The sequence below is a fragment of the Neoarius graeffei genome, chromosome 13 (assembly GCF_027579695.1).
Source record: "Neoarius graeffei isolate fNeoGra1 chromosome 13, fNeoGra1.pri, whole genome shotgun sequence".
NCBI classification, from domain to species: Eukaryota; Metazoa; Chordata; class Actinopteri; order Siluriformes; family Ariidae; genus Neoarius; species Neoarius graeffei.
The window spans coordinates 61,890,074-61,907,519 of record NC_083581.1 but is presented as its reverse complement, the minus strand read 5'-3'; the positions used below and the strand labels follow the sequence as shown (position 1 = coordinate 61,907,519).

Below are 17,446 nucleotides of genomic sequence, written 5' to 3'. Positions count from 1 at the left end.
AAATTCGAGTAAACAAACTGGCAAAATGACAGGAGCAATTTGTGAAAAATGCTATAATTATTATAATAATTCTTGAAAAATTAAAAAATATACGTTCTTACCATCAAATACTTTCATTCCATATTTTGTTGCTTTTTTGTATTTTTGGGGGTTTTGTTTTCGCATAGACTTTTAATTTCGTCCTTGGCTGGTTCAGCAAAACACTCTGCCATTTTGTTTTTCTTTACTCACGGTACATATATATGAGCTGATATCCTAGTAGTAGAGTAGCCAATCAGAGCGCACGATTGCTCATATTCAGTGAATGTAGATAGAATATATATATATATATATATATATATATATATATATATATATATATATATATATATATATATATATATATATATATGTATGTGTGTGTGTGTGTGTGTCAAACAAAGAAGTGTTAAGAAAACAAAATAAGTTTCATGTATTAGAGCCTTCAAAGTAGCCACCATTTACCTTGATGACGTTTCGCACACTATTAGCATTATCTTAACCAGCTTCATGAGGTAGTCACCTGCAATGCTTTTCAGTTAACAGGTGCCTCGTCAAAAGTTAATTTGTGCAATTTCTTGTCTTCTTAATGCATTTCTGACCATCAAACAATAAACAGTATCCATCCATCCATTCATTATCTGTAGCCGCTTATCCTGTTCTACAGGGTCGCGGGCGAGCTGGAGCCTATCCCAGCTGACTATGGGCTAGAGGTGGGGTACACCCTGGACAAGTCGCCAGGTCGTCGCAGGGCTGACACATAGACACAGACAACCATTCACACTCACACCTACAGTCAATTTAGAGCCACCAATTCGCCTAACCTGCATGTCTTTGGACTGTGAGGGAAACCGGAGCACCTGGAGGAAACCCACGCAGACACGGGGAGAACATGCAAACTCCGCACAGAAAGGCCCTCGTCGAACCCAGGACCTTCTTGCTGTGAGGCGACAGTGCTAACCACTACACCACCATGCCGCCCCAATAAACACTAAATAATAAAAATACTCGGAGTAAATAATTAATATAGCTTTAAATAGCACTTCAGACCACAAGATTCCATGTCATTGTGCCCTTTTTCTGTTTTTTTTGTGTGTGTTTGTTTTGCTTCTTTTTGTAATGTTTTCTCTTTTTTTAACTTTGTGCTACTAAGCAAAAAAAAAAAAAATCCTTTCCATAATGATGCATTTAAACCCATCTTTCTTCTTTCTATATGCTGTGAACTTTATAAAACTCCTGCCTTATAATGAGATCATGATTATGCAGCCTGTATGTGCAGTTTTTGTGCAATAATGTTCCTAATGGGTCATCAGAATAAAAGCAAATATGCAGCTTATGGACTTATTCATTGTCCCAATCTTCAGTCATGGTTTTAATAAACTGTTGTCCATCCCTCATGTTATGTTTCACTGACACTGTTCTATGTATGCTGTCACACCAGTGGTCTGGACAGAACACTTGCAGTGTGGAATGGACAGTCAGTAGCTAGATGTTGCTCATGCAACACAAAAGCAATGTGCCTGTTGTGAGTGCTAGGTAATTCTGCTCCAGGATTAAAATATTGGGCATTAGTGAACTATGGGCCCAAGTTCACGTTGGCCAGATGAAATAAGGCAGTGGGCGGTATTGTCCCATGAACCTTGAAATCGATACTGGTGTATTACTACATGACGACTATCCGTATATGCAACTGTTCACATAAGGGATGAAACTGATGAGTGTGTAGCATGTTTAGTATCTTACCCTTTAAAATCATGGAGCTCGATCTTCTGCCCCAAAAACTCTAAAAACTCTACAAACGCTGGACTTTCCTCATTATTTCCAAACAGCTCCTCCTCAACAGTCTATAATGAAAAAGACATGACATTTCAACTGATATTAAATTCATATCACTTCAAATAGGATTTTATTCCATTTAATATGAATGACGTCATATGAAAATGTAGGAATGCTAAGCTTGGCTTTAACCCTAACCTTTGTCACTTTTCATACGAATTGAATCAAGGAAATTGTTATAAATCCACATTGAAAATGTACATGCATGACATTTGCGTTTACGTTCTCGGTTGTTCTTGGCTGTACAATAGCACCGACACAGAAAGTCAATATTATTCACAGAAGCATCATTCATTATTCGAATCAGTGAGGACTTTTCTTGTTTTCAAGATGCTTACAATAACATGAAAATGTAATGACACTGTTTTGTTAGATGGAACAAAGCTCAAAATTCAAAAGATGCTAAATATAATGGATCACTCTAAAGAGCTTCAGCAAACAACTGACAAAGACCCTGGCACACTCTCATATTCACAAAACTAACACAGCTAGTTCATTATGATTCCCTCTGGGGCAATTAGCTTGATGAAAATGCTAATTGGTTTTACTGGATAAACAGCATGCCTTTTTTGTTGAGTGAACCCGTGGGTGCTGAGTGAACAATGGTAGAGAGAGCTGTCTTGATGCCATGATAAGGTGTAGGTAAGACACTTGTGTTGGTCTCCTGGTGGGTTCAGTCGAGTAGAAGAGAGCGAGAACAGAGCAAGTGCATTTTGTGTGTGATGACAAACAGAGACACGACAGGAAGAGACTCTTTGTGTGGCTGCCTCATTAAGAGCCTCTCTATGCTAATGCTACGACTGGCACGTTTCATAGGCTCTCTTCCTCTGCCCAATGCTCATCTAGTCCAACTTAAAGGTTAAGGAGCTGTGTGAGAAAACCTCTCTCCCAGGCCCTTAGCACACAAAAGCTTTATAATTTGAAGAAGAGCAATGTTCAAGGTGCTGTTACTTCTCTCTCAGAGGAAGCTTTACAGTCAGTGCGTTTACATGCACATCCAAATCGAGCTACTGTCAGTAATCGAGCTAAGGGTCCCAGCAGGGGTGCCAGAGAAATCCAATCCTACATGCACACAAGGAAATCAAGCTATTGTGTGAGGTCCATTGTGCACCCGAGCCATTGGTGGCGCTACACGCCCCATCATGTTGGTACACTTCCGGTTGTCGTCATGAAGAAGAGCTATTCAAGAGTATAAACAAAGTTCTCCTTGTTCCTCCTGACCTCTTCTGCTGCTCGCTACTACTACTGTTGTTATGCTGACCGAGGCTGTTGTGTTTCCCGCTTGTGGTCTCGTCACTCGTCACTTCCGGAAGGGGCAGTGCTGAAGTAAGTAGCTCGACTACATAGCTCGATAGGGTTTACATGCACTACGTAGCTCGGCTACAATCTTATAATCTAGGTCGCGTAGCTCGATTACGAGAAATCCAGTTCGGTTCAATTTCAGCCGAGCTAAGGTGTTTCCATGGCATTTAGAACTTTGATTTCAGTCGAGCTACAGCAGAAATTCGATTTTCTCTATGTGCATGTAAATGCACTGAGTGTGAAGAGGACTTTTCTACATGAGCTGCTTTTGTTATTTAGAAAGTCTGTGTCTCTGTGGGTAAGGCACCTAAAAGATTTAAAACAGACTACAAAAATGAAATAGGGAGTCAGACTTGGATAGAGATGCTCCTGTAGGACCAGACGCGCAGCTTGTGAACAGGCAAGGCAGGCAACTGCTTGGGGCCCCCTGGCCCAGGGGCCCCTGAGAGTCGGGGCCCGAAGGCTTATTTATTTTGTTTTTTATTGTTTTTATTGTTCTTTACCATTGTATTTTCACATTTGGAATTTAAAAAACTTTGGTTTCATACATTTTTCGTTGGTGTCAGATTATTTATAACATATTGGTGATGAACACTGGTCAGAAGGGCCCCCTGGAAATTTTTGCTTGGGGCCACAACAGACTCTAGAATCACCTCTGTGTAGGACTCACCTGTCCAAACTTCTGATATATTACTCCGAACTTGAAGTTGTTACTGATGACATGCTCATCAAAAGTCACAATCAGCCTTGAAGCCTTTAAGAAAATAAAATAAAATGAAATGAAAAAGACAAACTCAAAATTTAGCACCAGAACTGTTGCATGTTAGAAATGAGAGGCATTATATCACTGATATTAGAAGCTGTTAGGGTGAAATCTTTGATATTCCAGCTAGGAAAATTTTAAAGTAGTGAAACATTTACAGCTAAGCAAGGTCTGCACTTGAAGCTAATTTAAAATTTAAAATTCTTGGGCAATTTGAGAGTAAGCTTTTGAATAATGATCAGAGATTATGTGGAAGCCTGTTTTTCTTTCTTTAAGAAAGGGTTCTATCTGGTTGTTTCTTATTGATAGTTAAATATTAAATAGCTATTCAGTAACTTAAATAACCATTAACGAAAGTACTAACTATTAAACTGAGAAGAGAAAGACATCTCGAGCATATTAATCCTGTATTTCTGAATGGACTGTAAGATCTAAAATACATTATTAAAATACAAAATATTTCACTTTTTAATATGGATAAAAAATTTTTTTACTTTATTGATCTCCGAGGGGAAATATGGAAAAATCTTAAGTTGTTCCTAAACAAGATATCTCGTCTCGTCTCGTCTTCTTCCGCTTATCCGGGACCGGGTCGCGGAGGCAGCAGTCTAAGCATGGAAGCCCAAACTTCCCTTTCCCCAGACACCTCGGCCAGCTCCTCGGGAAGAACACCGAGGCGTTCCCAGGCCAGCCGAGAGACATAGTCCCTCCAGCGTGTCCTGGGTCTTCCCCGGGGCCTCCTCCCGGGGGGACATGCCTGGAACACCTCCCCAGGGAGGCGTCCAGGAGGCATCCGAAAAAGATGCCCGAGCCACCTCAGCTGATTCCTCTCGATGTGGAGGAGCAGCGGCTCTACTCCGAGCTCCTCCCGAGTGACTGTGCTTCTCACCCTATCTCTAAGGGAGTGCCCAGCCACCCTGCGAAGGAAACTCATTTCGGCCGCTTGTATCCGCGATCTTGTTCTTTCTGTCATTACCCAAAGCTCATGACCATAGGTGAGAGTCGGAACGTAGATCGACCGGTAAATTGAGAGCTTCGCCTTTTGGCTCAGCTCCTTCTTCACCACGACGGACCGGTAAAGCGACCGCATCACTGCGGAGGCTGCACCGATCCGCCTGTTGATCTCACGCTCCATCCTTCCCTCGCTCGTGAACAAGATCCCGAGATACTTAAACTCCTCCACTTGAGGCAGGACTTCTCCACCAACCTGGAGAGGGCAAGCCACCCTTTTCCGGTCGAGAACCATGGCCTCGGACTTGGAGGTGCTGATTCTCATCCCAGCCGCTTCACACTCGACTGCAAACCACCCCAGTGCATGCTGAAGGTCCTGGTTTGAAGAAGCCAACAGGACAACATCATCCGCAAAAAGCAGAGACGAAATCCTGTGGTTCCCAAACAGGATTCCTTCCGGCCCCTGGCTGCGCCTAGAAATTCTGTCCATAAAAATTATGAACAGAACTGGTGACAAAGGGCAGCCCTGCCGGAGTCCAACATGCACTGGGAACAGGTCTGACTTACTGCTGGCAATGCGAACCAGACTCCTGCTCCGTTCGTACAGGGACCGGACAGCCCTTTGCAAAGAGCCCCGAACCCCATACTCCCGAAGCACCCCCCACAGAATACCACGGGGGACACGGTCGAATGCCTTCTCCAGATCCACAAAGCACATGTGGACTGGTTGGGCAAACTCCCATGAACCCTCAAGCACCCTATGAAGGGTACAGAGCTGGTCCAGTGTTCCGCGACCAGGACGAAAACCGCATTGTTCCTCCTGGATCCGAGGTTCGACTATTGGTCGAATTCTCCTCTCCAGTACCCTGGAGTAAACTTTCCCTGGGAGGCTGAGAAGTGTGATTCCCCTATAATTGGAGCACACTCTCTGGTCTCGTCTCGTCTCGTCTCGTCTTCTTCCGCTTATCCAGGACCGGGTCGCGGAGGCAGCAGTCTAAGCATGGAAGCCCAAACTTCCCTTTCCCCAGACACCTCGGCCAGCTCCTCGGGAAGAACACCGAGGCGTTCCCAGGCCAGCCGAGAGACATAGTCCCTCCAGCGTGTCCTGGGTCTTCCCCGGGGCCTCCTCCCGGGGGGACATGCCTGGAACACCTCCCCAGGGAGGCGTCCAGGAGGCATCCGAAAAAGATGCCCGAGCCACCTCAGCTGGTTCCTCTCGATGTGGAGGAGCAGCGGCTCTACTCCGAGCTCCTCCCGAGTGACTGTGCTTCTCACCCTATCTCTAAGGGAGCGCCCAGCCACCCTGCGAAGGAAACTCATTTCAGCCGCTTGTATCCGCGATCTTGTTCTTTCTGTCATTACCCAAAGCTCATGACCATAGGTGAGAGTCGGAACGTAGATCGACCGGTAAATTGAGAGCTTCGCCTTTTGGCTCAGCTCCTTCTTCACCACGACGGACCGGTAAAGCGACCGCATCACTGCGGAGGCTGCACCGATCCGCCTGTCGATCTCACGCTCCATCCTTCCCTCACTCGTGAACAAGATCCCGAGATACTTAAACTCCTCCACTTGAGGCAGGACTTCTCCACCAACCTGGAGAGGGCAAGCCACCCTTTTCCGGTCGAGAACCATGGCCTCGGACTTGGAGGTGCTGATTCTCATCCCAGCCGCTTCACACTCGACTGCAAACCGCCCCAGTGCATGCTGAAGGTCCTGGTTTGAAGAAGCCAACAGGACAACATCATCCGCAAAAAGCAGAGATGAAATCCTGTGGTTCCCAAACAGGATTCCTTCCGGCCCCTGGCTGCGCCTAGAAATTCTGTCCATAAAAATTATGAACAGAACCGGTGACAAAGGGCAGCCCTGACGGAGTCCAACATGCACTGGGAACAGGTCTGACTTACTGCCGGCAATGCGAACCAGACTCCTGCTCCGTTCGTACAGGGACCGGACAGCCCTTAGCAAAGAGCCCCGAACCCCATACTCCCGAAGCACCCCCCACAGAATACCACGGGGGACACGGTCGAATGCCTTCTCCAGATCCACAAAGCACATGTGGACTGGTTGGGCAAACTCCCATGAACCCTCGAGCACCCTATGAAGGGTATAGAGCTGGTCCAGTGTTCCGCGACCAGGACGAAAACCGCATTGTTCCTCCTGGATCCGAGGTTCGACTATCGGTCGAATTCTCCTCTCCAGTACCCTGGAGTAAACTTTCCCTGGGAGGCTGAGAAGTGTGATTCCCCTATAATTGGAGCACACTCTCCGGTCCCCTTTCTTAAAAAGAGGGACCACCACCCCAGTCTGCCACTCCAGAGGCACTGTCCCCGACCGCCACGCGATGTTGCAGAGGCGTGTCAACCAAGACAGCCCCACAACATCCAGAGACTTGAGATACTCAGGGCGGATCTCATCCACCCCCGGTGCCCTGCCACCGAGGAGCTTGCAAACCACCTCAGTGACTTCGGCTTGGGTAATGGACGAGTCCACCTCTGAGTCATCAGCCTCAGTCTCCTCAGTGGAAGACATGACGGTGGGATTGAGGAGATCCTCAAAGTATTCCTTCCACCGCCCGACAATGTCCCCAGTCGAGGTCAACAGCTCCCCACCCGCACTGTAAACAGTGTTGGCAGAGTACTGCTTCCCCCTCCTGAGGCGCCGGACGGTTTGCCAGAATTTCTTCGAGGCCGACCGATAGTCCTTCTCCATGGCCTCCCCGAACTCCTCCCAGTTCCGAGTTTTTGCCTCCGCAACTGCCCGAGCTGCAGCACGCCTGGCCTGCCGATACCCGTCGGCTGCCTCAGGAGTCCCGGAGGTCAACATGGCCCGATAGGACTCCTTCTTCAGCTTGACGGCATCCCTTACTTCCGGTGTCCACCACCGGGTTCGGGGATTGCCGCCACGACAGGCACCGGAGACCTTGCGGCCACAGCTCCGAACAGCTGCATCCACAATGGAGGTAGAGAACATGGTCCACTCAGACTCAATGTCCCCCGCCTCCCTCGGAAGCTGGGAAAAGCTCTCCCGGAGGTGGGAGTTAAAGACCTCCCCAACAGAGTGCTCGGCCAGACGTTCCCAGCAGACCCTCACCATACGTTTGGGCCTGCCAGGTCTGTCCAGCTTCCTCCTCCGCCAGCGGATCCAACTCACCACCAGGTGGTGATCAGTTGACAACTCAGCCCCTCTCTTCACCCGAGTGTCCAAGACATAGGGTCGGAGATCAGATGACACGACTACAAAGTCGATCATCGACCTCCGACCTAAGGTGTCCTGGTGCCACGTGCACTTATGGACACCCCTATGCTCGAACATGGTGTTCGTTATGGACAAACTGTGACTAGCACAGAAGTCCAATAACAAAACACCACTCGGGTTCAGATCGGGGAGGCCGTTCCTCCCAACCACGCCCCTCCAGGTGTCACTGTCATCGCCCACGTGAGCATTGAAGTCCCCCAGTAGCACAATGGAGTCCCCAGTCTGAGCACCCCTCAGTACCTCTCCCAGGGACTCCAAGAAGGCCGGATACTCTATACTGCTATTTGGCCCGTAGGCACAAACAACAGCAAGAGCCCTCTCCCCAATCCGAAGGCGCAGAGAGGCGACCCTCTCGTTCACTGGGGTAAACTCCAACACATGGCGGCTGAGCTGGGGAGCTATAAGCAAGCCCACACCAGCCTGCCGCCGCTCACCACGGGCAACTCCAGAGAAGTGGAAAGTCCAGCCCCTCTCGAGGAGCTGGGTTCCAGAGCCCAAGCTGTGCGTGGAGGTGAGCCCGACTATCTCTAGCCGGTACCTCTCAACCTCCCGCACAAGCTCAGGCTCTTTCCCCCCTAGCGAAGTGACATTCCATGTCCCAACAGCCAGCTGCTGTGTCCGGGGATCAGGTCGTCGAGGCCCCTGCCTTCGACTGCCACCCAATCCACACTGCACCAAACCCCTACTGCTACCTCTGTGGGTGGTGAACCCACAGGAGGTCGGGCCCACGTCACCTCTTCGGGCTGAGCCCGGCCGGGCCCCATGGGCAAAGGCCCGGCCACCAAGCGCTTGCATACGAGCCCCAACCCCGGGCCTGGCTCCAGGGTGGGGCCCCGGCTGCATCATACCGGGCGACGTCACGGTCCTTGCTTTTTTCTCCATAGGGGTTTTTGGTGAACTGCTCTTGGTCTGGCCTGTCACCTAGGACCTGTCTGCCTTGGGAAACCCTGACAGGGGCATAATGCCCCCGACAACATAGCTCCTAGGATCATTCAAGCACACAAACCCCTCCACCACAATAAGGTGGCAGTTCTAGGAGGGGCTAAACAAGATATTTTACATTGAAATTTCATTGTAAAACATTTAACAATACTACAAAGATTGGACCATACATGTTCCTATTTATTTATTTATTTATTTATTTATTTATACCTTTTCTTTCTTTATTTCAGTTTTTTCTTACTTCACACTATACAGTACATTATATGGACACCTGACCAACACACACGTGCCTGTTCAACATTCCATTCCAAAACCATGGACATTAGTATGGAGTTAGTCTCCCCTTTGCTGCTAAAATAGGTTCCACTCTTCTAGGAAGGCATTTCAGTAGATTTTGGAACATGGCTGTGGGGATTTATTCCCTTTCAGACAAGAGCATTAATGAGGTCGGAAGAGAAGGCCTGGTGTGCAGTTGACATTCCAGTTCATCCCAGAGGCGTTCAGTGGGGTTGAGGTCAGGGCTTTGTGCAGGCCACTCAAGTTCTTCCATACCAACTTTGGCAAGGCTTTTGGACCTTGATATGTACACAGAGGCACTGTCATTGCTGGAACAGGTTTGAACCCCTTCATTCCAGTGAAGGGAAATTGTAATGATACAGCATACAAAGACATACAAGATAATTGCGTGCTAACAATTTGTGGCAACACTTTGAGGAAGACACATTTATGGGATGGTCAGGTGTCCAAATGCTTTTGAGCATATAATATATGTTGAGCTGCATTTTAAAATGTATGAAATTTGCAGTATAAATAAAGGTTTAAATTGTATTAACTGACAGGCTAAGCATGCATGATGGAGACCTGCATACCTTTGGGTAAAGTATTGGGAAGAAACGATCCACGTTCACCTCCTCACACACAAGCTGGGAATAAGAAAACAAGGAAAGAAGCTGAATGATTTTTCCCCCCTCTTTTGTTCTCCTTGTTTGTTATAAAAATCAATCCATTGCTTTTGTCAGGACTGGTGAGATGAGGTTATCTATCAGTCATGACGCTGAAGATGATAAATTACAATGGCAGAGAAGAACAATGCTGAATCATACTCTCACCTTGGCCATCTGGACAACGTTGGGGAATTCGGTCAGACAAGATATCGGGATCACGTCGTGATATGTCTTCTGTTTGCTCCTAGAAAAGACCAAGAGAGTATATGCAGTGCTTATGAGATTTAATTTTAATCTTACATTTTAACAGATGGATGCACAGACTCATAATGGAGTCATTTGGTTTATTAAGTGTCAGCGTGGATGCTGTAATTATGTCGCTTGGGTGAGATGTCAGGAATGTCCTACAGCTGTCTCTCTCTCCACCCACACACTGGCCAATATTGTCCATCTGGTGTCTAATTTGGAAACGAGGGTGCTGTGAAGGTGCTGCCTGTGTAATCTCAGGAGAGAAATGTGCTACTGAATGGAATATTCCTGTCTCCGGATATGACTCATGGTTCAGAAAACGGATACTGCCACATCTAGAATAATCTTTAACCCAAAAGAAAGTGCAAAGAAAAGCAGCTCAGGAGGAGAATATTTGTCGAAGACTAATCCCTCACTCAATAAGGCATTAGGAAGGTTTAAGATGAAAGGGTACAGATGAGATATTAAGAGTGACGGTGCGTACCTTAACATCAGACGTAGGTGTTCTTGATCTCCAATCACTTCATATTTAACTGAGAAGATCAGGTGGCCCAGAGCGCTATCCATTGTGTAGTAATTAAAGTGCTCCTAATGACAGAGAGGGAAGGAAGAGCGAGAGGGCATATTCATCTTCATCCTTCAACACACATGCACACATATTTGAAGAAATGCACACAGACATGTGTCTGCTACAAGGTCACACCATGAGACTCATCCATTATGAGGATTTCATTAGCTGAACACATTGTGTCAAATTAAGGGCAAAACTAATATGTCTTCTTTAGAACTCAGCTCTAAAATGCATAAAGGGGCATGCATAAACCTGCTCGCTGTGACGCTAGTCATGTGTCTTACTTTGGTCAAATGGAATCTCCTAATCTCTAAGGGAAGTTTTTTTTTTTTTAATTTCATGTGCAAATGTCATCACCCGAATGCAAAGTACAAGCCCAGTACTCAGGGCTTAACACAGAGAAATGTTACAAAGCAGTGTTTATGTTCTAGCCTTTTATTTTTTATATGGATTCAAATGTGTAATGCAGTCTAACCTTTCCCATAAAGTGTTTCCTGTAGATCTTGGCTGTAGTGTTTGTTTCCAGTTTGATGTGGGACGTAGGAGACAGCAGTTGATCCAGGTCATTTCCGTTGCTCAGCTTGTGGTTGGTGCCTTCAATCCAGTAACCTCCGAACTGAGGCAGCAGGATCAGAGGAAAAGGGCTTTTCCTGCCTAACACCTAACAGAGAGCACAAACACACCTGTGAAGCTGGGCAACAGATAAAAACAAGGAAATGCGACTGAGGCCTGTCCCTGGGTTATACCCTACCTCATGAACACTGGGGTATGGGATGTAGTCCTCCTCAGTCTATTAAAAAGAACCAAACACACACATATGTACTGTTCTAGTTTACGCACATAACATATTAACATTGTAATGTTTAGAAATTGGTGACAAAGTTGGACTTAACAATCAAACGTGAATTATTTCAGACAAAACAGCCACAGGCCAGAAACTACTGCTCAGCACCAATTCATCTCATTTGATTGCAACTCTATTAGTTGGTGTCTGAGAAAAGGCTTATTGTTATCGGAACACAGCTCTTATCAGCCTGCCTGATAACTCGCCTTTTATTTGGAGATGTCTGAGCACCAACCAGTGGCTTGGAAACAATAGGGGCTGTGTGTGTGTGTGCGTGCGTGCGTGTGCGTGCGTGTGTGTGTGTGTGTGAAGGGCATACTTTAAGGGGTGGAGGAAGGGCACACCGCTGTTCATCCATTCTGTTGCTCTGAAACATAGCAAAAAAAAAACATACAGCACATAAGCATCCTCTCGGACACATCCAATCTGCTCATGTCTCATTTGCTAGTTTAAACAGATTTCATAGATTAGATGGAAATCATAGTATATTATAAGCTATATTGAAGTTAGAATTAATTACTCTATAATAAAGAGTAATTAATATGATGTCATATTCAGACAGCACAAACAGGTAGGTGATGGAGCTGATAGCCTTTAGACAGACAAAAATCTACAGGTGGAAATTAATGAGGCTGAATATTTCACATAACAAAATACTTTGGTTTATAGTGAATGTGCTGCAGGGAGAGAGGGATGGAATGAGATTGAGGAGGAAAAGCATGATGCAAACAGAATATGATAGTTATCACATTTTGGAACCTTTTATAACCAAATAGATTAAATGTTGATAACATTTTATTCCAACACCGTCAAAATAATGACTTCATAACACATGTAAAAGCATTGAACAACATCGGGAAATACCCATTTGTATCATTCTACAAAGAACCTCAGTAGGTTCAATTTTTTTTTTCCAAAAATCTAAATATAAAAGGTTTCAGCTTTATTAAGTTGCAATTAAGTAAAAGTAAGATGATTTGTATTAATCAATTAAACATATTTTTAAAGCAGTGATCAAGCATTTCTGAGTCAATTATCTAACAAATGTGTGAGATGCTTCATGAAGCCAACAGCCTTGTATTAATGGAAAAAAGGCTCTGATAATTTCACTTATGTAACACATACTACATAAAACCTTTTGCTTGTTTTAAATTTTTTTTGTGTGTGCATTTGTTCTTTTTTTGTGTTCTCACTACGTACAGTAAATGATTTGTTGTTTTAACTTAAAGTTAGTGTCCGGGCTGCCTTCAAATTTTGAGTTCATTGAAATTAATATAGTAAGTTAACACAACGAGGTGAACAATTTAACTTACTATATGAATTTCAATGAACTCAAATTTTAAGGCAGCCTGGGTACTAACTTTTTTAAGTTAAAACAACAAATCATTTTTTACAGTGTATAAACACGTAACACGTATATCATGTTTATTGAAGTCTTGGTCCCACTCCAGCGTGTGCTCATCAGCTTTATGAATCAATTATCATAACTATAAATCACAGACTTTTACCTCTTTCATATATTTTAATGTCTTTGAGCTAAAGTGGCAATCAGTTAACTTTAGTCTGCTCAATTCAAGGCTGTCACCATTGAAGGACCTTATAATCCCATACATTCTTCTGTAGATGTAATTCAGTACTTATGCATGTGTTATAAGATTTTATCGAGCCACCCTTCAAACATAGACGTACCAAAATGTTGTAAAAAGCAACCAACAGCAAGCAACAATAAACCACAAATAGATATGACATCATTTTATTTAAAAAAATAGTGAAGAGAAAGTGAATATCAGTAAGTGTAGAGAAGAGTGAAACAATGAAAGAAATTAATACAGAATTGTCAGTATTGGTTATTAAGACCATTTATTTTTTACTGAAAGTCAAAATGTAAAAAAGTTTTTTCACCTGAACAAACTGACATGTGGTTTTCATACATTGAGGCCTTGCAGAGGTGCGTAATAGTGTGGTGACCACGTCATCATTCTGTGTGTGTATATTTATATGGACTTTGATGTTACTGATAGGTGTGTTTGTGTTTGAAATGGAGGAGTGTGATATTCAGTTTATTGGATTGTTTGCCCATCTGATGATACACTGCAAACAGGCATCTTTCTTAGTTCATGATAACAGATGTTTCATGTTGGAGTGGGATGTCTATAATGTGCTTTCTGTTCTGCTGTCCTATTTTTCTATTATTTTTTTCAGTAGAATGAACTACAGCTGCAGTATCCATCAGCCCTGTTCGGATAGTATTAGTTTCCCAGGATGATGTCTACCATCATAAATAAAAGAATGAGTTTATAGCAGGTTTATTTATAGCAGGTTTATTTTCCCACAAAACCAGACATTTGTGTCACACATGGTATTTAAATAATATTGGCTGGCGTTGAGTGGCATATCAGATATCTTCCATTCAGCGAGCAAGATACTGAACGAGTCAAAGACGAGTTCAATATCATGCTAACTGAATGTGTATATATATATATATATATATATATATATATATATATATATATATATATATATATATATACACAGTATACAGGGTGCGATTTGTCAAAAAACCAGAAGGGGGGATGTTTTTTTTTTTAATCATGAAACGTCACAAAATTAAGGTAACAATAGGCTAACAGCTCAATAACATCTGATGATATCAAATGAATAACACTAAATGAAAACGAACACATCTTCCTATCTCTCTGACTAAATACACGAACACTAACACACAACAAAGTTCGCATTGCTTGTCGCGTTGCTGTGATGTTTCTCTCCCTCCGGATTAAATGGACAGTGACTCGAAAATCACTAAAATACATGAATACTAAATGAACAGTTTGCTCTGATGGCGCAGTTCATGTGGCCTTTTCTGCTTTCCCGTCGGTGCGCTATCCGCCGCGTTTCGCCCTTCTTTAATCCACATTTCTGCGAATTTCTCAGCAGGGAAGGAACGCACGTCTGGCCCAATGACAGCGAGGAAAAGAAGGCTGTCAGTGTGGATACATTCATTCTGTTGCGCTCATCAATAAGGATGTGATTCATGGTGCTAAATCCATGTTCACACTCTGGATATTGTTATTATCTACAATGTATCTATTTGCTGGGGACGTTCGTGAACATCAAAGCTGCCACTTTGGGTCATTTTGAAAGTGAGTGCAATGTAGACCATAGAAAACTGTGTCACAACATGCCTGTCATGTCAACTTTTTTTTTTTGGTTTGTTTGTTTTATTGACGGGGTTGTCCCCGAGGATTTTTTTTCAGCAGAGATAAAAACCAGAGGGGGGGATGATCCCCACCATCCCCCCTAGCAAATCGCACCCAGTATATATATATATATATATATATATATATATATATATATATATGAGATATACCATGAATAAAAGACAGCCAATATTATTATTATTATACATACACATTTGATGTAACAATTATAGACTTTACAAAAAGTTAAGAACAGGGGGGTTACTTATGCGTGAAGAATATCCAGTGAAATTTTGGTAGCCTTTCGGGTGTTCAACACATCTTTCTCTTTCAAAATTCTCTTAAAATCTTCCGTATTTAATGAAGCAAACCTGGCAGCCGTGTTTGTTTACAAATCGTCACAGTCGCTCATTAGCGCGGAAGTTTTATGTGTAATACATATCTTATGGCATTTTCAATTCACTGCGACTATCATGCTCCACCCCGGACATCCACTCCAGAGATTATGGATCTCTCATGCCAGTGCCGATCCGGATCCAGGACAGGAATTCCCTCTCACCCATATTCACTTCCTGGTTTTCACTGCTGTGTATAAATAAGCCGTTTTCAGACTCAGACTTTGCCAGAACGTCTCATTTGCTTCTTTAGCTGTTTCTGTGCCTCTCTTACTGTTCATGGTTATTCTCTCTAGTGACTTTTTCTTGTTCATGGTTTTTGCACTAGCACTCTTCTGGCTCATGGTGTTTTTTGCACTAAGGGTTATTTCAGATTCATGATTTCTGGCACTAAGGGTCTTTTCTTGTTCATGGTTTTTTGCATCAGCGTTTTTGTCTTTGCCTGTCTCATGTTTTTGTCAAGTTGTTTTATTTTGTCTGGATTATTTTTGCCATTTGTTTTTTGTCCTGCTTGTTTACCTTTTTGCCACGCTATTTTTTTCCCTGAATTAAATCATATTATTTATTGGATGACTGTCTGTGGATCCTAACTCCACCATACCTCCACCAACCCTAACAGAACGTTCTGGCCAACATGGATCCAGCAGAACTCGCCCATCTGAGAACGGCCATCCAGCAGCAGGGAACTCTCCTCAGGACCCACCAACAAGACCTACAACAAATTACCCAGAACCTCGCCACCCTGTCTGACGCACTCAACCTTCTCACCACGCAGATGCAGCACTGTCAAGCTGTGCCTACCCCTGCTCAGCTGTCTCCTACTTTATCTCCTGCCACTGCCTTTCTCCACGAACCGAGACTTCCAGCGCCTCAGCCCTACGATGGAGAACCAGGTACTTGCAGATCGTTTTTGTCTCAATGTTCGTTGACCCTAGAGCTGCAACCTCTGGCCTTCCCCACAGAATGCTCCCGGGTAGCATATACAATAACGGTCCTCACTGGCAAGGCCAGAGAGTGGGGAACAGCGGTCTGGGATGCCAATGCACCCTTTTGTTCCAGTTTCAAGGATTTCTCCGAGGAGATGAGGTGAACTTTCGATTGTTCTCTGTCCGGCCAGGAGGTGGCCAGAGAGTTCATGGAGCTGTGGCAGGGGTCCTGGTCTACCTCGGATTACGCCATCGAGTTCCGGACGTTGGCGGCTTCATGCGATTGGAACGAGAACACCCAGATCGACACGTTCCTGCACGGCTTGTCTGATGCCATCAAGGACAAATTGGTATCATGGGAACTGCTGTCAGACCTCTCCAGCCTCATGGGCCTCGCCAACCACATCGTTGCTCAGATCCAGCAATGGAGGAGAGAGAAGAACCGCCCCAGACTCACCTCCTCTCCACCTCCCACCGCGTCCATTGAACCCATACAGGTAGACCGGGTTCAGGTGTCAGCGGAGGAATGACATCGCTGGTGGAGCATGGGGGCCTGCTTCTACTGCGGTCAGCTGGGACACATCCTCTGAGCCTGCCCGCTAAAAGGGTGAGCCCACCAATGAATCAAGGGGCCCTGGTGGGCAACGCTCGGAACCAGTCCCCCGCTAACTGTCCGTTACTTCCTGTCATCATTATCCCTGACAACCAGCATCACCACCTCCAGGCCCTCGTTGACTCAGGGGCAGACAGGAACCTGATCTACTCTGCCACTGCCAAGCGTCTGGGAATCCTGCTACTTGCTCTTGACATCCCTCTCACTGTCCTGACACTTAATGGCACTGGCTTGACCAGCATCACCCATTTTACCGCCCCGCTCACCCTAAGGATTTCCGGTAACCACTCAGAAACCATCCAGCTTCACGTCATGAACAACCCCCAAGTACCCATCATCCTAGGATTACCATGGTTAATGCAGCACAATCCCCACCTTAACTGGACTAATAACACCATCCTAGGCTTGAGTTCTTCCTGCCTGGCCTCCTGTCTGAACTCCGCTCTGCCTCCCACCAAACCACCACAGCCCTCAGCCAGCGAGTTTCCCAACCTTTCTCACGTTCCTCCGGAATATCTGGGCCTTAAGCTAGTTTTCAGTAAGACCCGAGCAGTGTCCCTCCCTCCTCACAGACTCTATGACTGTGGTATTGACCTCCTGCCTGGGACAGCGCCACCCAAGGGACGCCTCTACTCTC

General features: G+C 45.0%; 1 protein-coding gene across 20 annotated transcripts in view; it reads right to left on the bottom strand.

Moving 5' to 3' along the window:
* The window catches only part of rap1gapa (RAP1 GTPase activating protein a), a 205,717-nt gene that overhangs the window by 35,653 nt on the left and 152,618 nt on the right, over window positions 1-17,446 (bottom strand). For 19 of the 20 annotated variants that reach the window (XM_060938285.1, XM_060938289.1, XM_060938270.1 and 16 more), the window contains 8 exons: window positions 11,995-12,042; window positions 11,583-11,621; window positions 11,307-11,492; window positions 10,745-10,848; window positions 10,177-10,255; window positions 9,937-9,990; window positions 3,827-3,910; window positions 1,762-1,862 (listed from right to left, as the gene is read on the bottom strand). In XM_060938285.1, coding sequence (XP_060794268.1) covers window positions 1,762-1,862; window positions 3,827-3,910; window positions 9,937-9,990; window positions 10,177-10,255; window positions 10,745-10,848; window positions 11,307-11,492; window positions 11,583-11,621; window positions 11,995-12,042 — 695 coding nt within the window. Of the gene's footprint in view, window positions 1-1,761; window positions 1,863-3,826; window positions 3,911-9,936; window positions 9,991-10,176; window positions 10,256-10,744; window positions 10,849-11,306; window positions 11,493-11,582; window positions 11,622-11,994; window positions 12,043-13,577; window positions 14,060-17,446 lie in introns of those variants that run through there. The other variant, XM_060938281.1, reaches the window with a different exon arrangement.